This window comes from Euleptes europaea, chromosome 2 (assembly GCF_029931775.1).
Source record: "Euleptes europaea isolate rEulEur1 chromosome 2, rEulEur1.hap1, whole genome shotgun sequence".
Lineage (NCBI taxonomy): Eukaryota > Metazoa > Chordata > Lepidosauria > Squamata > Sphaerodactylidae > Euleptes > Euleptes europaea.
In genome coordinates, this window is record NC_079313.1 from 100,176,929 (window position 1) to 100,198,463 (window position 21,535).

At 44.3% G+C, this 21,535-nt stretch overlaps 1 protein-coding gene across 1 annotated transcript in view; it reads right to left on the minus strand.

Annotated features, from left to right (window-relative positions):
* TSPAN2 (tetraspanin 2) overlaps nucleotides 1-21,307 on the minus strand; it is a 67,505-nt gene extending 46,198 nt beyond the window's left edge. The window contains exon 1 of the mRNA XM_056845013.1: nucleotides 21,237-21,307. Coding sequence (XP_056700991.1) covers nucleotides 21,237-21,305 — 69 coding nt within the window. The 5' untranslated portion in view covers nucleotides 21,306-21,307. The remainder of the gene's footprint in view (nucleotides 1-21,236) is intronic.
* Nucleotides 21,308-21,535: the final 228 nt, after the last annotated feature.

A 21,535-nucleotide genomic window follows, 5' to 3' on the forward strand; every position in this document is an offset into this window, starting at 1 on the left:
CAGTACCCCAGTCTTTTCTGAATTAAACTTGTTCATTGACTCTCACCCAGCCCATTACCCCTTCCATTCATTCATTCAGGCCATGCATCCATTCATCCTATAATGAGGAGAAGTTTTGGGTGTCATCAGCATACAAATGACATTTCACTCTGAGCTCCCAGATGATGCCTCCTAACACTTTCACATAGAAGGTAAACAGCATGAGGGTCAAGTCAGCAGGCCCCACAGCAGTGATGCCATGTAGTTGAGCTACTGTCCCCAGGATGAGCTTCTGCAACAGATCAACAAAACAGGACTGGAACCACAGAAGCATAGTACTCCCGATAACTGACTGGTCCAGAATGACACCATGATCTAAGGTACTAAAAACAGTTGTTGAGTGATCCAGTAGAATTAACAGGGTCCCCCTCCCCCATTTCCCTCTGGAAAAGGTTATCTATTAGATTAACCAAGGCACTTTCAGTCACAAAACTAGGTTGGAAGCTGAATTAAAATAAGTCTAGATAATGCAGGTTTTCCATGAATGCTGGAACTGCACAGCTATCACCTTACTGAGGTGGGCAGGGGAACCAAGAGTTCCCACCGCTTCATCTTGTACCAAGGGAGATTATCAGACCTTTAACTACTGAAGCCCATCTTTCATAAATCACACACGTAATCACATTCTCTAGAGGAAAGTACTAATCCTAGCTTAGAATTCACAAACCCAGATTACTTCGAGTTTGTTTCCAGTTTCTTCCAGGTGGTGTTAAATCGATCTGTTACAATTTTATCTTCATCCTTTCTCAAAAAAACTCAGGGCAACATATATGAGTCTCCCCTTCCTCCATTTTATCGTTGCAACAAACTTGTGGGGTAGGTTACGTTGAGAGAGAGAGAGAGAGTGGCTGTCCCAAAGTCACCCAGTGTGCTTGGTGTCTGAGTGGAGATTTGAACCCAGGTCTCCCAAGTCTGACACTCTAACCATTACACCACATTAGCACTGCGTGTGTTTGAGAGACAGTGACCTTCAGTCTGGAGGTTGGTGTCAGCTGGAAAGTTGATTAGCAAGTCTCTATGCAATACATGGCAAAAGTCAGACTTCTGGTGAAAGAAGAGTAATTACTTCCCTAGGAAAGCTTAGGTCCCATGTACCCATCACAAAGGCTTGATACAGACAACACGCCTTCACCAATCATGCTGAAGGGGGAAGGGAGGGCAGGGATGCCAACCCAGTTTCTCTCATGGCACCAGAGCGACTGAACAAGAGACAATAGCCAGAGCTTTTGCAAGGCCACACAACACACAGCTTTGTGCTGCTGCGGTTGGCTTTCCAGCTGCAGCAGAATGACACCAGCCTTATAACTCCGTACGCATTAGCACCGTAGTAGAATCGTACCTCATCCCTGTGAGGGCAGAGAAGGCCACTCTCTAGTGGCCTCATTTTCTTTTTCAATAGACGCATACACCACGGCTCTTCATTTGTAAGAAGTGCAATCTTGTAATGGCAGTGATTCATGTCTACAACAAAGGTTTCTTCAAGACATGCAAAATGGAAGCCCTTCCCCCCAAGTCTCAAGCATGAGGAGGGGAGGAAATGGGTACACTTTACCCATATGGTCTCTATGACATTTCAAGAAATAAAACAGAATATTTTCTTTCATTACACATGAAATTGTATGCATAGGAGACAACTCTGTGTTACAAGGTTGTACCATGCCCAGAGAAATTATGCTTTCTTTAAAAATAAAGTTTTTACCCAACAGGACATTGTTCTGACTGAGCCACATATACCTGAGGAAACTCTGAACATGCCCAAGTCCTTACATGCAGAGTCGCCTCTTCACACATTACAGAGTACACAGGTTGAGGCTGGATCCCACCCTGTGTCACATGTATCACAAGCACCTTTTGCATTGTGGACTCTCCTCAATTCCTGCACGTATGGTGCCTTAGGATCAGGACCATGATGCACACGAAGAAAGGACTTTAGCCTCCTCCCACTCCACACCATTTTTCCAGCCCAAAACAATCCAAGGAGAAGGGATTATGGAAGTACTAAGATAACTCATGTGTATGGGAACCTATACCCAATCTGTGTACTCCATAAAGTAAGAAGAATGCGCTCTTTCTCTCTGCACCAGAAAACCCTTGAAACAGCGTCTAACTATTTGATAATGATGCCATATAGATTACCTAGCTCAGTGCCCCAGTTCCCTTACCTGTAAAACTAATATGTTCATTTTGTTTGCAGGAATAGCCTTAGTAGCCAGGAGTCCAAATATAACCAAGTTCCACAGATTTCAAATTATTTCGGTCCAGAGCCACCTCCCTCCTCATTAATATTTGCCCGACTTTCTGTTACAGTCCTTTCCAATAACGGAACATCCCCACAGTGAAATATCACTTCATTGGCAAGCCACGGCAGCTTTTCAAAGTTTTGCTATCTGGCCCGCTGGCCTTTGGGTTGTAAAAGACCCTCAGACTGGTCAGGGGAATGAGCGGCTTATTCTGGGACAGAGCTGCCCTTCTCTTAAGTACCTCAACAAGAAAAACCCTCAGGGGCGTTTTCATTAGGCATCGACCAAGGCAAACACAAGCAGCCCTTTTAAGGAGGGCTGTCTGTCGAAACTCATATCTAACATGGAGCTCCATCAGTCACAACTGATTCCCTTCTCCCCTTTTCAGCAAGGTCATTTCATTATAAGAGCTCAGACAGAGTGGGAAGATTGAGGTCAGTATGATTGATTTAGAATAGTTAGAAAGGAAGATGACACCTCCATCTCCTACGAATGCCTCCATTACACCTGTACCTATTTACCAGGGACATTCCCTATTTTCTGGGTCCCTATCCCTTATAAAATTGTTTCTATTTTGTCTTTAGGAAGATGCTTTAAAAAAAAAGTTAGTGTATACACTTGTGATTCTTCAGATTTCAGCCTCCTGTCTTGGGTCACCAGACCGGGGGGGTGGGAGGAATGTATCTTGGCTCTAGAGCACATGCATGGACACAAAATAGCCGCAAGTCATTCTATATATACAGGCATATCCGCAGAGAGATTAAACACCTTACGTTTAAAGGAAACTGTTATGATCAGTTTCTAACATATCCTTCTTCAAAAGCAGGCACAGGGCAGGCTATTGTAGCTAAATAAATATAAGGTAAACGGTCAAGGAGAACAATGTGTGCGTGCATACCTTCAGAAAGAACAAATGTTACACTAACATAAGTATTGCCATTAAAGGGAAGTCAGATGGCATGCGATTGCCCTAAGAAACCCAGGTTAGAAGAACTGGTGCTCTCTTTCAGGAGGCCTTTACAAAAGGGGAAGCCAAACTATTTTTCACTGTAGGCACCATTTAAGGAAGAGGGGGCAGTCAAAAGCTCTGTGTTTCGGACCACATGTGATTGCTTGTTAGGAACATCTGTATTTCTAGCCAATTTACTGCTTCTACTCGAAACATAGTTATGTTTTATATACAGATAGATTAGATAGATGGCGGGGGGAGGATTGTCAACCTCCAGGTGGAGCCTGGAAATGTTCCAAAATTACAACAAATCTGCAGGCTACAGAGATCAGTTCCCCTGGCGGAAACGGCAGCTATGGCAGGTAGACTCTATGGCATCACATCCTTGCTGAGCCCCTTCCCTTCCCCAAACTCTGCTCTCCCCAGGCTCCACCCCTAAACCACTGGGATTTCCCAACCCGGAGTTGTCAACCCTAATATATATGTGTATGCTTGATTTACTTCATGCTCTACTTGCATTTAGGCAGTGAGAAAGAGGGCTAGGGTTGCCAACCTCCAGGTGGTGGCTGGAGATCTCCTGCTATTACAACTGATCTCCATGCTATAGAAGTCAGTTCCCCTGGAGAAAATGGATGCTTTGGCAATTGGCCTCTATGGCATTAAAGTCCCTCCCCTCTCCAAACTCCACCCTCAAAATCTCCAGGTATTTCCCAACCCGGAGTTGGCATCCCTAAAGAGGGCAGGAAGGGATGAACCAGTGCTTGGCTCTTGTGGCCCTTTCCTATATGCCCAGGGCAATGCCAATCACCACTTTGGGGTCAGGAAGGAATTTTCCTCCAGGCCAGAATGGCCCAGGGGTCCTGGAGGTTTTTTGCCTTCTGCTGAGCATAGAGCAGGGGGTCACTGGGGAAGTGGGGGGGGGGAGATAGCTGTGAATTTCCTGCATTGCACAGGGGGTTGGATTAGATGACCCTTGAGGTTCCTTCCAGCTCTATGCAAGGAGTTAGGCTAAGTCTAAGACCTCTCAGGAAGAGGCAGGGACTCTCTGTCATCTGCCTTTCTGGCCTCCTTTCTTCTGATTCATGAGCTCCTGGAAAATATTGCAGTAGATGTGACTAGCTGAGTGAGGCAACTCCTGTGTTTAGATCTATTAATTCAACAGAAAAAAATGGAATATATATTGTGTTGAGCTGAAGCTCTATAAAGAATTGGAGAGCCAATGGAATAATTTTTGAGCATACGGTACTAAAGGAAGAGATTTTCAGGCCAAAAGAATCCCATTCAGCAGACATAGGCCATTTATGCATGGGAGGTTTTGCCTTGAATTTGCTGCTCTCTAGATGCACATTTTCCCCATCTGAATTCTTAAAACTCTGCATGGGGCCTTATTGTTGAGTTTTGAGGATTTGTGTGGGAAAAATGTGCACCTAGAGAGCAGCACTGCCTATAGGGCTCGTTCAAGGAATTTTGCCACCTTAAGCACTATAGTGCTATTACTTTCTCCTGTGTCACTAGTAGCCGGTTGCAAGACAAGCTCCCACAGGTACTAGCTAGAGATCTCCTGCTATTACAACTTATCTCCAGCCAATTGAGATCAGTTCACCTGGAGAAAATGGCCACTGTGGCAATTGGACACTATGGCATTGAAGTACCTCCCCTCCCCAAACCCTGCCCTCCTCAGGCTCCACCCCAAAAACCTCCCACTGGTGGTGAAGAGGGACCTGGCAACCCTAGTCTAGCAGCAGCATAGGTCCAGAAGGCAACAGTGGGCCTAGGCTATGTACCAGAGGTGGGAGCTGGATTTGGTCCTGCAGCCTCTATCTGCTAATAACTACTATATCTGTTTATTTAAAACATTTCTGTGCTGCCTTTCCACCCCAAAAGGATTCCCAAGGCAGCAAACATCAAACATTGAAACATTTCATCATTAAAAATGTTTTAAAATAAAGAATAGATACAGTAATTCAATAAAAAAATATCAGGGCCTCCAAGGATGACTGGAGTGGACAGGTAGGTTCATATGGGAGAAGGTATGCTGGCCCCGAGCCATATAGGGGTTCAAAGGTCAATACCAACATGTTGAATTGGGCCCAGAAGACATAGTAGGAACCAGTATAGATGGAACAAGACTGGAATGATATGATCCACTCTATTCAACATTCTGACTGCAGCCTTCTGTATCAACTGTAGCTTCCAGGCAATCTTCAAGGGCAGCCCCATGCATTGCAGTAATCTAACCTAGATATTACCAGGGCATGCACCACATTGGCAAGGTCTTTCCACCCCATGAAGGGCTGCAGCTGGCTCACCAGCTGAAGCTGGCGAAAAGTAACCCTTGTCCACTGCTGCCACCCATTTGTCCAGCAGGAAGAGGCCCAGATCCAGGAGGACCTTCAAGCTATGAACCTGCTCGTTTAAGGGGGGGGGGGCCCTGCAACACCATGCAGAACAGAAGATAACCCACTTCCTTCCCCCACACTAGTAGCACTTCTGTTTCGTTGGGATTAAATTTATAACTATAGAGTGGTCCAGTGGCTTCTCTCCCCACTCCCGTTGACGAGATGACTGCCAGGGGACGAGATGGAACAATTTTTATAATACAGTAGCACTTAACAACAACAACAGCAAAACCCCCACCAGACCTTGTGTTGACTTCCTACCTCTCCATACCTAATGTCACACTTTTGCCACCGGTGGATTCCCAACCAGGAGGATAAATACAGCAAAGGAGGAGTACCAGTACACAGCGCTTGACCCCTTTGGACAGGCTAGGCTGAGAGCGTATGCACTCCCAGCCTCTTGCTTATCTGTACAATATATCCAACATAACAAATAACGCGGTTCCAGGAAACAACCTGCTTCGAGCAGACAATAATTGCTGGTGGCAAAGAGTCTCTTTACATCATCAGAGACCCAAGTGAAAATAAACATCCCCCCCCCCCCCGCAGCCTCACCTAACCGTGCACTCCCAGGGAGCCTGGGCACTGGGCAGAGAGCCAAGCTCCCTATTCAGTTGCCAAGAACAATTTCAGGGACCCTGCTGGGCTGTTCTGCAATTCTACAAACTGGTGGAGAAGGCAGGAGCATGGGGCGGCTGGGAGCTGTCAAACCACAAAGACACTTAAAAGGAATACGCTCCCTTCCCATAAATCCACAAGAGTGGGAAATGTGAGCTCTTTTTGTGTTTCCAGGCACCAAAGCAGTTGATTCCAGGCCTTTCTACTACAATGTGGGAACACAGTTTTAAGAGGAGCAACTGCATGCTCTTCCCTGGTGCAACTGCATGCTTATGCTAACTGAGAAACAGCAACCAAACTTAGAATGGCGGGCAGAGACAAAGGGGCACACCAGGACAAAGAGATCAGCAGGCTTATTAACAAAATCAATTTTTGTAAATGCCAAATCACCTTAGGTATGTCTCGGCTGGGAGAGAAGCAATATTAAATCAAGAGGATGCACACAGAACTAACACATTGTGGAACAGACCCTCATGCCGTTCATAATTCCAACAACAGTCCATTCGTATTTATATAACTGTTTAGGAAATTCATACCACCAAAGTTTCACAACAGACTGGTAAGGTGTGCTGTTATTGTTGTCCTCAGATGGCAGATCGGCAGCTAAGCTTGAAAGGAAGATACCAAAGACCACTACGGTGCAACCCAAAGCAGAGTTACATATTGACTTCAGGGGATTTAGAAGGGTATAACTTTGCTTAGGGTGGCACTGCTGGTAAGTTTTTGGCACAGAGAGGATTTCAATCAAGGTCTTCCCTTTTAAGCCTCTATATCATTCCAGTTCATGAAGTATGAAGGGGGAGGGAAGGAGTAACTATTTCCTTGCTAAGGAGAAGAAGGGGGCAGGCAACAAATACAACAAATAATTGTAGCATTGTTCACATTGCTAGTAATATTAAATTACAACCGAAGCTAGGAAAGAATTCGGGTATCTATACAGTGTTGCAGGCACAAGTTAGTCAGTGCCTCTGTTCTTTGCTCACTTTAGATTTATTAACGCTCCAGGAGGCCTTGTCTAAAGTCTCCAGCATTTATCCCCACCGTGCATAAAAATATAGATGCAAAGCATCTACCTATATCATGTGCTATGGCATATTATAGACGTAATGGTGGTGAAATCTATAGCTCTGATTGGCTGAGATGGCATAACATAATGGTTACAGTGTCGGGCTAGGGCCTGGGACAACTGGATTCGAATCCTTGCTCTGACATGAAAGTTTGCTGGATGACCTCAGGCCTGTCACGATCTCTCAGCTTAACCTATCTCACAAGGTTGTTGTGAGGATAACAAAGAGGAAGGGAAAACAATGTAACAAGCCATTTTGGGACCCAATTTGGAAGAAGAGCAGAATATAAATTTGGGAGAAAAGCAGAATATAAATTAAAATATAAGCATCATCCTCTCCTCTATTTTACTATGAATTGTAAGCTACCTTGAGCAGGACTCTGAAGAAATGGCATAAACAAATAATGGTGCTGTGATGTAATGGAAACTTAACAAACATTCTAGTTGGTCAGGGTGAATATGTGTGTGTGTTAAGTGCCGTCAAGTCGCTTCGGACTCATGGCGACTCTATGAATGAAAGTCCTCCAAAATGTCCTATCTTTGACAGTCTTGCTCAGATCTTGCAAATTGAAGGCTGTGGCTTCCTTTATTGAGTCAATCCATCTCTTGTTGGGTCTTCCTCTTTTCCTGCTGCCCTCAACTTTTCCTATCATGATGGTCTTTTCCAGTGACTCTTGTCGTCTCATGACGTGACCAAAATACGACAGTCTCAGTTTAGTCATTTTAGCTTCTAGGGTCAGTTCAGGCTTGATTTGATCTATAACCCACTGATTTGTTTTTTTGGCAGTCCAAGGGTGAATATATCTGTAAAATATAAACGCCTTCCCACAAACACCCACACAACTTGCATATTCCAAATGACACAACTCCTTCTTACAACCAACCATATGCACAACATGTTTAGATGAAATTTACCTGAAACATCACACACACACACAGAGCCTTCTGTGCACTGTGGTTCCGTTTTCGCAACGACAATTCTACCAAAATGGCATCTGAACTAGACCAGGGTTTCCCTTACCCATGCATCTCACTTGCCTCTTTTTAAAAATAAATAAATGGATAAACCAGATCTCTTCAGTCACCCAGGCTGAGAGCTCACCATTATCCACATCCTCTCCAGCTGCTCTTGTGCTTTGGGACCACCACCTCAGCCCATTCACAGGCCATTTAACTAACCAAAAATCTAGAGAAGGAAAAGCCACCAATGTACAGGCTGGTGCTGCTTAAAATCAAGTCGGTGTTGTTTAATCCTGCTGCGCTTCACTTACTGTTTATTGTTCAAATGGATGGTTGAGGCAAAACAGAGCAAAACAGAGTAAAAAGAAAGGGAAAGGCATAGAAAAGAGACGGTTTCAGGTCATGTGACTCTCCCTGCATCTGTAGAGGACAAGCACAAGTGCACTTTGGGCAGGAAAGGCTGTCTGCACAGTGAGGTTTTGCGCATGCACCGGCTCACCACTGCTTCTTACTGCGGTGCAGTTTCGTGCCTCATCATAGTATAGACAGAGCAGACATCCTCCACATCTCCTCCCACTGTCTGTTTCAGACCAGGCAGCTCTGTTTTCACTCTCATGTTCCTAATATGGTTTGCTTTTTCTTTTTTTGCAGACGTTATGCTTGCCTGTTGCCACTAAAGCTGAAAGACAAGTGCCAACACCCCCCCCAAGCTGAATATAAAGCCCGGAATTTTGATACATTTTAGTTATGGAAAAAATTAGAAGCGTTGATCCCATAACTATATAAGTTTGCATTGAGACAGAGGAAATGGGCATGACATTTGCAGATATATTCTGGGAAGTTTCTTCCTTAAACCACTAACAGGTAAGCCTGGATTGCATTGGATGAGAGATGGAAGGCAGGACTCAGAGGAAAGGGGTTTCTGTACCCCACACACACTTTAATTTATTGATAGAAGTTACGTTCTATCAATAAATGGTCTTCTTTCACTATCTGGTGAAGTATTTTTAAAACATATTTTTAGTGCTACCAGGAAAGGCAGGGGGAGAGGAAACCAGAAGTGGATATTTTTTGTGTGAACGTGAGGGCTTGTGGTTACAACAGCCCTTATACTTCACAAGCCTATATAGGCTCAGAGAATTTGAAGGGTGTGGGAGGCAGGAGGCTGTGGTTAATCATCAAAGATGAGGCAAAAGCACTCCACACATTCTCAAAGAAACTTTCCTTCACATATTCAAGGACTCATTGGGTGAGGTTTGGGGAGGAGAGGGACCACATCGGCGTATAATGTCATAGAGTCTACCTTCCAAAGCAGCCATTTTCTCCAGGAGAACTGATCTCTGTCACCTGGAGATCAGTTGTAATTCTGGGATATCTCCAGCTACCTCCTGGAGGTCGGCAACCTTACGTAACAGTCATACTACTGAGAACAGACTCCTCCTGGCTAAGCTTTGGTGAAGTCTTGGCATAAAATACAACCAGAGAAAGGAGGGGAGACAGGCAAGGAGGGCTTGCCCGTAAGAGAAGTGTATGTGGGGGGGAAAGTATGCCTTGTAGGGTTTCCGGGGCTTTCGCAAAGAAAAAACGTCTTTGCTCCAACTTAAAGGGGAAACAATGTGCTGGTCACAGGCTGTTATACTAGAGTGTTGTATTGCTTTGATGTGTTTGCAACTTGTTGATGTTTTGTCAGCTGCCCTGAATCTTCGGAAATAAGGTGAGATACCAATATTTTAAAATATATAATATATGTGGCAATGATAACAACATCCGCCATGTGAACAAAGGCCTCCAAGAGCATTATACCTCAAGAGTCAGAACTGGCGAAGAGTAAGGGACATACACAGACAATCAAATATTAAAAGATCAAGAGGGCTGATCTCACCTAAATTGTTCTTTGGTCCTAAGAATTGTTTTTAAACCTTTCCTGGTTGCTAATAATATCCTGGATGATACTTAGAGGACAGAGTTGGAGCTGGCTGTTAATTTGATTGAAAGTGCTGTACCAAATACTTGTTGCTTTTCTTAGAAGAGATTTCTCTGTTCTGCTCATATTCCCAGCACGTATGTGTTCAGTAGTAAGCTTGCTTCAAAAAACCAAAAGACAGTCAGCCAGGGCAAGAAACGGCTGAGTCGCGGCTTCCCTCTCCCCAAGAGCCACAGGAAGCTTCTCAGAACACCCACATGGCAGTTCAGGGTGTGCATATCGGATATGCATTCCACTGTACATCAATATCCACAGTCCAGTTGTACAGAGGCTTCAGCCCACACTGGTACACCACCCATCTACATAGCACAAGTAAGAGCATTACAAGAGTCATGTGGGCTTTGGAGTCTGCACTGGTGGTTTCTTAATGTCAGTGTAGAGGTGTCCTCAGAAGCAAAATCTGCCTTTTCTGGAAACGTTTTCTGTGCTCCCACATTCAGAGTTGAAAAACGGAATAAGCTCCTGGAGAGACTGGCGTGTGGATACTGAGCTTCATGACTTCTTCGCGCTGAAGATTCTGGATCTGCACTCTTGGTGGAGAAAAAAAGCAAATGTATGGCATGCCAGAACAGTACAGAAAGAGCAGGGGAGGCACAGGAGGGGGCACACATCATTTGGAGGACGCAGGGCTGTTGACGGATGCACCCCGTGGTGTGGTGCTTGCAGAGATTATGGCATATCCACAATGGAGACCTGCAGAGCACCATACATAGTGGTTTGCACTATAAGATTTCATGGGCCACGATACAGATGCTTTTAGATATTCAAATTCCATACACAAAACTCTGTGCACCCAGAACAGGCCAGCTGCAAAGACAGTGTCTACTTTGAATATCATTCAATGGCAAGCGGATTTTATAACCAGCATTGGTTATGCATTAAAGTTTCACCTAAACAACAACAAAATAAGACAACATGTTATTGAGAAGAATCAGCAGGGGGCTTGAGGGGCTGTGAGCTGGAATCCAGACTCTGCAATCTCATTAAAGAAATCTGAAGTGTTTCCTCATTCCACAGAACAAAAGGTGGCACCTCTCCATTCAGCCACAGTGCGGGTACAGCTACACATCCATTCGTTACTGTGTTCACTTTCTGATGAGAGCAGACATTTCCAATGTGCGATAGATTTTTGTCTCTGAATTTTGTCTCCAAAGACTTAACTGTATGCAGGTGCGTCACAAAGATCATTGCCCCACAAAATTCACATCACTGCCGTCTTTTCCATGAACTCAGTTACCTGCCATATCCTGGCACACATCTTTCCAGAATTCTACAAGTTTGGGGGCAAGAAGGGATGAATCTTACAAGCTTCTTAAACACAGTCATTGAAGCACTGCTAGACAAAAGCATGTTGTAGTTTTTCAGCACTCCCTTCCCCCAACCGGTGAATAAAAGCCATTGTCTGATCACAGTACCCACTTTCTGAGACCCTCAAGCATAAGAAGATTCACCCTTCAAAACAAAAATAAAGAGTGTAAGAATCAGAGACTTCAAATAAAGCAACTTGCAGACGTGCCACAATGGTGAACACACTCGCCTATAAAAAGTGGTCACTCACCAGATTCTGCAACTGTGCCTTGACCTCAGTACTGAAAAGAATAGTGAGAGCAAACCAGACCCCTTAGGCCACAGTCATGGAGGACCTTGCAGACCACGGCGCTTGGTACATAATCAGATGAATGACTCAACAAGGACACAGCGTCTGTCCACTGTCCACATACATTTCTCCCCGAGTACAACATGACTGAGCTCACCATACACCACAGCAGTTGGGCAACAGCATCAACACAAACTGACTAAGCGTCAATTACAGAAAAATTACCTGGAAAATGCTGATTTATTGTGGCACAAGTTCTTGGGCAACAGCCAGGTCCAAAAGATGCATGAAGTAGATTGAGAAGGTATGAGGAATACATGATCACGCTTGCCATCTTTTCTCCTGCCACTGCTCCTTGCTGTCAATGTAAAGGCACCTGAAATTATTCCTCTAGGGTCACCATTTTTTTTTTCTGGCACCTGTGCCTTTAACAGAGGCAGTGTAATACAGTACTTAGAGTGTCTGACCAGGATCTGGGAGATCCAGGTTTGAATCCCCACTCTGCCATGGAAGCTTGCTGGGAGACCTTGGGCCAGTCACTCACACTCAGCCTGACCCACCTCACAGGGATGTTGCTGTTAGGATAAAATGGAGACGAGAACGGTGTGAGCTGATTTTGGGTCCCGTTGGGGAGAAAGGTGGAGTATAAATGAACTAAATAAACAGTTACAAGAGAAAAAGAAATTCAACAGGAGCAGCTTTCCCCAACACCCTTCTCGTCAGCCATGCTGGGAAAGGCTCCACACGAAGACTCGCTGCCTGTCATGAAATTCTTAACAGCACAGGAAGGCTGCCAGGGAAAAAAAGAAAGATGTGAACTGTAGTTAAAACACATGGCTGGATAAACAAACTATATTTCTAAATGTACGGGAAATAAAATTAAATGGGGCCAAGCAGAGGAATCAACTAGTGTCAGGGAGTAATGGCCGGGAAAAGGCCAAGAAGCAACACTGGGGGCATTTGCGGTAATGGCTGCAGCATGTGCTGGAGAGCGGAAAGCAGCATGTACAGCCCCAGTTGCAAAGGAAAGAGGTGGATTGGAAAATGCCTTTTAATCTGCAATTTACAGTGATTTTTGTTGGGTGCCATCACCCTATTCTTGCCTGTCACGCAGATTAGAAAAAAAAGATTCCTTTTATGGGAGGCAGTGCCATTGTTAAATGGACGATACAAATCTCTTTGTATTCTTAGAACCGATGCCCACCCTACACCACAAGGAAACTGTAATACAGAGAAAGGAAACTCCTAAATTGCTGATTAACGATGAGATTATAGTTGCACAAAAGGAAAAGAGAAAGAAAATAGTTCCCACAAGGCAAAAATCTTAGCTCTGCAGCCCTGAGATGTTGTTTTGAACCATTTTTTTTAACTAAAATCTATCTCACACCCAGGCACAGCTGCACACATGTGGATCTAACATTTTTAGAACAGTGGGGTCACTCTGGAACTACTTTCCCTGCATTCAGTCCAAATGTACTTTCCTTTCCAGCTCTACAGCATTTGAATTACCGGGGTGTAGTCATTAAATGATTACTATAGATTTTTAGCCTGTGGCAGGTTTGCCTTTGATTTTATCGATTGCACAGCTTTTGCTTTGAAATTATAACTCATATGAACATGCATATGTGAAGTAGACCATAGGTGAATGCTCATTCTTGTTAAATAGACCCTATTGCTTGCACTATCCCAGGGCAGAAGCCAGTGTGGCCCCTTTAACAACCCTCCCCCAGCATTTCGCTAATAATCTTTGCTGTTTCATCCAATGTACATCTGAGTTACATGAACTACATTGTGCAGCTATTAGTTTCATTGTCACCAGGTAGAGTTCATACGTTTACGTAAGTTCTAATTTCATCTGTACAGAAACATTAAGGTTTCTTGTGTTCAGTTATAGAGGCTGCATTCAGATGTCTTACTAAGTACAAAAATACCTGAAAGTGGCATGTTCTGGGATCATCCCTACTAACTGGGATCCTGCAGGCAATGGCAAACCCTCTGAAGGTCTCTTGCCTTGAAAACCCTATGGGGTCGCCATAAGTCAGCTGTGACTTGATGGCACTTTCCACCACCACAACTGGGATCCTAAACCAGAGTAATTTCAGGTTTAGAATCTCGCTTAATGTAGGGTTGCCAATTCCAGGTTGGGAAATACCTGGAGATTTTGGGGGTGGAGCCTGGAGAAGGTCCTTATTGGTATATAATGTTACAGAGTACACCCTCCAAAGCAGCCATTTCTCCAGGAGAACTGATCTTTGTTGCCTGAAGATGAGTTGTAACAGCAGGAAATATCCAGGCAGAACCTGGAGGTTGGCCACCCTAGCTTAGTGGGAGGGGAAAACTAACTCCAATAATCCTGGGCACCTGCATTCATATATCAAGGGTAACTGAGGATAGTTTTTAACCACAGGTCTCTGGGTTAGAAGCTAAGGGGAGGAGCAGGGCACGTGGGCCTGCCAAGGAGCCAGCATAATGAACATGTTTTTCTTAACTGCAATTCAGAGATGTCCAAATCTGCCTTATTTAACAAAGTGGTAAAGTCTTAAAAGATGGTGGTGTATGGAAAGAGATCTTATGTGCAAGAAACTAATCATAGTTCTGCAAAGATGGTTGTTTGTAACATGAAACAACTGCCTCAATCATAGTATATATGCCACAGCCAGCTGTCCTGGGGCTGCCATATTCCCATGTGGGATTTCAAGGAAATGGCATGGGAAAACCAGTGACTGCATAACCAACAGAAACCTAGTCTCTTACCAAGCCCCAGTGAATGTGTGTGTTTTATTTCAGTGTGTATGAATTGTTAGTTTAAGTTTTACTTTTAACCATCCCCTTCTTTATATAGATAGCATCTTGTACAGATTCTCTTTTAACATGCTCACAGTCATAGTAACTAAGGGAGGACTTTATCCCTCTGGAATCACTTAAGCATCATCAAGGTGAACGGGGGAGCCCTGGAAGGCAAAGCGGAGCAACTCAGACAGGTGGAGTCCTGACCACTCCTATGCTTAAGGTTCACCAGCTGTCATTGATTTGTACTCTAAAAATATTATTTAAATAGAAGCTGTCATGTTATCAGCCTGTTTTTTTTTTAAACCCAACTAATTGGCAGGGAAAATCAGTGCTTTAAGTGAGGCAGTACACTCACTGTTACCGTTCTGACTACTGGCAGAATGTACATGCAGTGAACATAAGAAGAGCCCTGCCGGATCAGACTAGTAGTCCATCTAGTCCAGCATCCTGTCTCACATAGAGGCCTCCAATCAGGTATAAATCATCATCTTCAATCAGTATAAATCATGTATTTGGTTTTAAAGAGTTTTGACTATTATTTATTGTTTAGTACATTTTCATCCCACCTTTCCTCCACAGAGCTTGTCCCATTTTGCCCTCACAACTACCCTGTGAGGCAGGTTTGACTAAAAGAGTGTAACTGGCCCAAGGTCACCCAAAAAGCTTCCTGGCTAAGTGATAATTTGAATCCCCCCCTTTCGATCCTAGACAAACACTTTAACCATTACACCATAGTGCTGTTTTCAAGCAACGTTGGGCTTCTGCCTTCAAGCAGCTTCAGCTATATCACTCCGCAAGGTTGTGATGAAGTGAAGTCAAGACAGGTTGTGCTTTTCCGATGAATGCATGCCTGTGTATGGAAAATTAACTTTGACCTCATCCATCACAACAGTAACATACATTTGAATTCTTGTCAGCAAGCTACACCAGCCCTGCTAAAGCTGCTTGAAGACAGTGAGGACTCTTCAAAAAGCAAAGGCATGGTTTATGCGTGATTGAAAATTCTCGTCCAGCCCTTCTCCTACTAATAACAGAACTACACTGAGTTCAGTTACTCAGCAAGGTTCTGCAAAATTGCTGCTCTACTTTTACATTTGTCTCTTCTCATCTGTTTCCATCCATCAATTTCAAGGGAGAGTCAAGCTACATACCGTAAAGCCAAAATATTGCCCCGTTGGCCCCATCTACAGTGCACCTTAACTTACTGTTTAATATAGAGCGCACCGTAACTTTGCAAAGGGAATTTCACGATGCTGGAGAAGTATGCATAAAAATTGCAGAGGCTTGAAAGAGTCACTTTTCGGCAACACACGCACAGTTGGGATGCCTGTGCCTCGGGGTTAAAAGAAAGCCGGAAGGACGATAAGTCAACTCCCTGAAACAGAAACCACTGATTGAAGCAATTAAGGAGTTCCACAGGGCCTGTAAAACAGAGCTATTCTGCCTGGCCTATACCTGAGGACAGCGGCAAGAAGATCCATCTTTAGTGGCCTCCCCATCCCGCCCCCCACTTTGAAATCTGGGGGGCTGATCTGCTGACATTTACTGCTGTGGCGCCTAGGTATAGTTCGGCCATCTGTTTAGGGTTTTAAATGGTTTTAATGATTATGGTTTTACGGATGTACTTGATCTATATTGGATGTATTTATGTTTTAATTATTGTTAGCCGCCCTGAGCCTGGTTCTCTGGGGATGAGGGCGGGTTATAAATTTGAAAAATAAAATAAAATAAAAAATTAGAGAGCATGAGGAAGGCTGTGTCCTTAAAGAACCACCGCCATGGCACTGGGAGGTCCGAGGACAGTATCTCATGTGCGGCTGGTCAAATAGCCAATTCCCCAAACCGGAAAGGCCTTTTTCTAATAGGAAAAAAAATAATGTGGACAGGTATGAACGCTATATTTGTCTAAATCTGGTATTGGTCAAAGGACTTAGCATGCTGAGAATGACTGTCAGTTAACACTAAAAAAAAACACAACCCAACAAGGTCAGCAAGGCTCCCACTCTCCTGGCTTTCAGCAAGCTAGCAAAACTGAATTATTCAGAAGGGCTTTTCTACACAGGTAATAGGGCAGCACTGGAACAAAATGGTTCAGAAAGATACTTAGGAAAAGGGCTAGGGGCTATGGTCTATACTATGGTCATATAGCTCATGCTGCCTGTTGCTGTAAGTTGGATCTTACTACGTACTTTTTGCATTGTTTAACATGTCATGTTAAACAATTCAGTTCTTCAGTTCTACTTGCAGATTTCTAACTGGTTCCAGTTTTCTCCCTATACAATCCTATTGTATTGTTTTATTGGACATCCTATCCTTTTGACTGTACTGACTTACTCTGTGTAAGCCATCTTCAGTCCTAATGAGAAAAGTGGACTGTAAATGATGCAAATAAGTAAAACCACATTTCTAGCACTCATTGCTGTGAAGATCGGCTTGAAGGCATGTGGGTAACACAAAGCAAATCTTCAGAAGTCTGAAGAACAGTGCTGTGTTGGATTTTCATTGGTAAGAAGACAGATACTTAATGCCCTAACTTGTCCCCATGACCAGAAGTAGAAATGATTATGCAAATTATATGTGCAAACTCTTATAATTTGCAAAACTGCCGAAGCAAAGTAAGACCTTTGGTTTTACTCACATGTCTTCTAATTCCATTTGTTTATAATAAAATAATTCTGTTCAATGCTGGGATACTAGGAATCACATTTGGTACTCATGTTTAAGATACTATTCAAGTATGAATAGCAGCTTGAGGAAAATGAAACATATGTGAGATATGATCTTTCCCTTGAAGACTGACAGTGCAGAGTTCAATGAAGGCTGGGATGTATGAACAGGACACTATTCTATGTTCCAAGCTCAAATTCCAGTTCAACTCCTGCATTTGGTTTTGGGAAGCGGGAAGAAAAGATGCAAGTTGTATTGCATCGTGACATCCCTGAAACATTCTCCTTTACTGGTTTACAGGTCACAGAATTAACTTTTTCTGGGAGAAATTCATCCGTTGTTTTTAGCATGGAGTATACACAGCCTTGGAGCCCAAGATACATGATATATAATTTAAATGTTTTCATTGTTTGCCACATTAAAATGGAGGTATGACACCAAGCAAGCTCCCAAAAATCTAAGCAAAGCTGCAGAAGAGCCACAAGAGGAAGTGTCTGTTCACATGGGTTATTTTTATGTATCTGTGGAAGTGCTTTTAAGAGCTCCACGGTGTTCTTTAAGACTCGAGTCCTTTTGCTTCCCTTTAGATTAGCAGCCAGCAGCCCAGCCTAGGCACCGAGGACCACACAGCCCTGGGAAAGCGTTGATAGCAAAACAATGTCAAGGATAAACAAATGTGCCCCATTGTGGCTGTTTATTTCCTTTGCTGTTTCTATGGTTTCACTTGCTATTTTCTTCTAATGGCAGACTGATGTTGGTAGTCTGATCTGGGAGACATGTTATACAAGATGTAAACCTGGAGGACTAGCAATTAAAGTGATGTTTATGAATTGGGAATTAGGCTGTAAGCATCTTTACTAATGGAAAGATTCTTGTTATTCTTGTTGATGCACAGGCAAAAAGAAAAGGGGGATTATTGCATGCTCAGTAGCAGAATTTGAGTTTAATCCAAATTATTATAGAGAGAGCGAGAGTGAGAGACACATTTCATTATGTACCCTAAAATGCACTTAATATCAGTGGTAGTTTCTTTACCATGCGACTAGCTTTTCTCCTGAGAAAAGAGATCACAGTTCTACAAGCAGGATATTAGGCAACAGAAAGGATATGTTTGCAAAGACTGCTGCTATATTCAAAAGCAAACAATTAGTCAGATAGTGAATTAACTAGCTAGAGTCCCGATTAAGTGACTCTCACTAAACTTGCCAGACATAACCAGTCCACATCCTTTCGTTATGGAGCGAAAAACCCACAAATGTTCAAATCAGCCTCTGCTAACGGTCAAGTCTCATTCCAGCCATCCAGCACTGTAATATCTGGAGCCGACAGACTTCTCTATTAGCCCCTTTCTTCTTGCCTGTCACCAGCAACCATCCTGTTCAGTAAGGGGTGAATACCAGTCAGTGATGGGAGGACTGGTGATACAAGTGGCATGTCGAAAGGGACTCTGGTTTTTCTGACCACTGATGTTTTGTGGAATGGAAAGTTAGGAAAGAGCCAATCGGCCAGTGTCTGCCATCTTCAGCAAGCATGCTGCCCAATGGACTGGCGGGTCTCTATAATGCCTTTCTGAATGGTCCGTTTCATTCCTTTGGAAATGCAGTTGTTGTTCATTTGTAGCAGAGGTGATGATTTCCATCTCAAGACATTAGTCAGAGACTGAGTCCTCCCTCCCAGCTTGTTATCAGTCAAGCATGGAACTGTGAGAAGCAATTTTTAAATCATGGGAAAAGGAGATTAAAATTGACAAGGGGACCTGTTCTTTCCTACCAGAAGAGTAGCATTTGTTTCAAAAACGTTTTCCCCAGCTGCTTCTTTAAGTATTTCAAAAACTACAGTTTCCCCTTTCCTCTACGCTTGAGCACTGGTCTCCCACAACATGAAAAAAAAGAGAGGTAACAACAAGCAAACAGGCTATCCATTTCCCCATGCCCCACCCAACAGCAATACTACAGTGCCTGCCCTATTGTGGATCTGAGACATACTACTTCTGCTACCAGAGACAGCTAGCTTCAGTAAAAAGGCACAGGGAGGGAGGTTTGCCTGAAAAGGCAGATCCTCTTGGTTGGGTTTCCGCATGTCTCACCTCTGAGAATCAACAGAAGAAGATACAGTAGGATATTGCAGAATGATTTGTCAGAATTGATTATAAACGTATTACACTTCGCTTACACCATATCTGCTCACTTCTGGTAGCTGCTTATTCTATACAAGAAGAGTAAGTCATTTGCTTACTTGCTATGATATTCTGTATTTTAAGGTTTTGTGCTTTTTAAAAAAGGTTTGCACCTTTTATTTGAGATAGGAGGAACGCACTGCAAAAGAATGACAGCTCCAATGATATGCACATTCGGGAAGTAATAACAATTCTTATGTGCCAGATTCCCTCCTGACTATAATCACACTCATCATTCTGCAGCCCAATTCACTGTAGTGCTACAGACAGCATGACATTGCTGGTAAAACCATCCTGACATGTGGATGTATAGGTACGTCCCAAACAGAAATGTACAACTGTAAAGTGCCCCAATAGCTGGCACAAGAAGCAACATGTGCCACAGTAATGGTGTGTGCGACAAAATGTCCACATACTTTTTTCTCCAAACATACATAGGCCATAGCGTACTCATTTTAAGTAAGAAACTCCCCCACAAAGCTTCAGAGACACAGATATAAACAGCTTTTTGTACAGTAGTCTAACTAATCTTACAGGTGTTCTGCTCAAGGCTTTAAAAACTCTAGGTGGTTTCTTGACTGATACTGCATTCAACAAAATGCAGCGGCGGCAGTAAAGCATTTGTCCACGGTTTTTGATTTGATGGGTGCAATCCTGCTTTGCTTAAGGCACAAATCCTGCCTTGCTTGAGGCTTTGTTTATATCAAGTACTGGATAGGTATTAAAGGCACTATCACATGCAGACCCTTCTCCTGACTGTATACAGCCAGGTGGAGTCACCAGCCCAAAAGACAACAGATAAAGACAAAATAACAAAGGAAACTCACCCGCCAAATACATTTACCTAGCACTGAATCACCATAGGCAAGAATGCTAGACATTCCTCATATCAAGGGTATGGGTATGCCCCTTTTTCTAGTATATGACAGTGTAGTCATTATTTATTTTGAAATTTTTCTATGCTGCCTCTCCACAGAACCTGCTCAAGGAAACTTCTAAAACAAAAACATAAAAAACCACAAAAGTTGTTAACAATTAAAAACCCAGCATAAAAGTGTGCTGCTGACTTCAGAACACGTTAACTTCACGGCTCACTGTCTACAGCAGACTCCTCAGCATCCTTATCTTAGAAAAAGGACACGGCTGAGCCTTCGCGTTCATCACATAATGTTTCTAAATAATAACTAGTTTGCATTTGTGAAGCAGCTATTGCAGAGGAAGCCCGGAAGAGTGAGTCGGGCACAAGAAGTAGGGTTTTCTCCAACATCACGGCAAAGCAGATGCTTTCCTGGTGGAAGCCTTTCACCCATGTATGGCCTAGGAGCCTGTCACCCTTGGTGTCCCTGCGATCAAGCACACAGTAACGGGCAGAGGGTTGCTCTTCAGCCTTTCCTTCTGCAGTTCCAACCTAGCAATCTAAAGAGCCCCTCGAGTGGGACCATTACGGATTGTGCCGAAAAGGATGCTCCAGAGAGAGAGACTCTGGAGGGGCTTGCGGAACATCTGCTAAGCAAGCAGGTCAATTCTTTTTTTTTGGGGGGGGGGTGAAACCCCAGCTAGTGGCCGGGGACTCACCTCGTCTCCAAGAGGTGGGGCGTGGAGACCCACGCCAAACAATCGCCGCAGGGCTGGACCCCCCTCACCCCCAGCAGCGGCGTGGGCCACTGCTTTCCAGAATTCGCCAGCCCCCTCTCTGTCCCCCTCTCCCGCCCTCTGCTCTGACCACTGCTCGCCTCGGCCCCCGCACTGACCCAGAAGATGAAGTTGAAAAGAAAGAGCAGGAACTTGACGCAGCGCATCCCTCCTTGGACTCGCCCCATGGCCGCGCCTCTGTCTTCCGCGGTGGCACCAGCAGCTCCCAGCACCGAACTCGCTGGCAGGCTGGCAGCGCCCTCGCCGGCTGCCGCCTCCCCGCCTGGGAGGGCTCGGGGGCGGGGGAGAGGGCGGAGCCTGCGAGGAGGCAGGTGCCAGGCGGGGCAGGGGGCGGGGCCTATGCCCTCCTCTTCCCTGGGGACGCCGAGGTTCCCCCCCCCCGGTGCGCGGGGGAAGC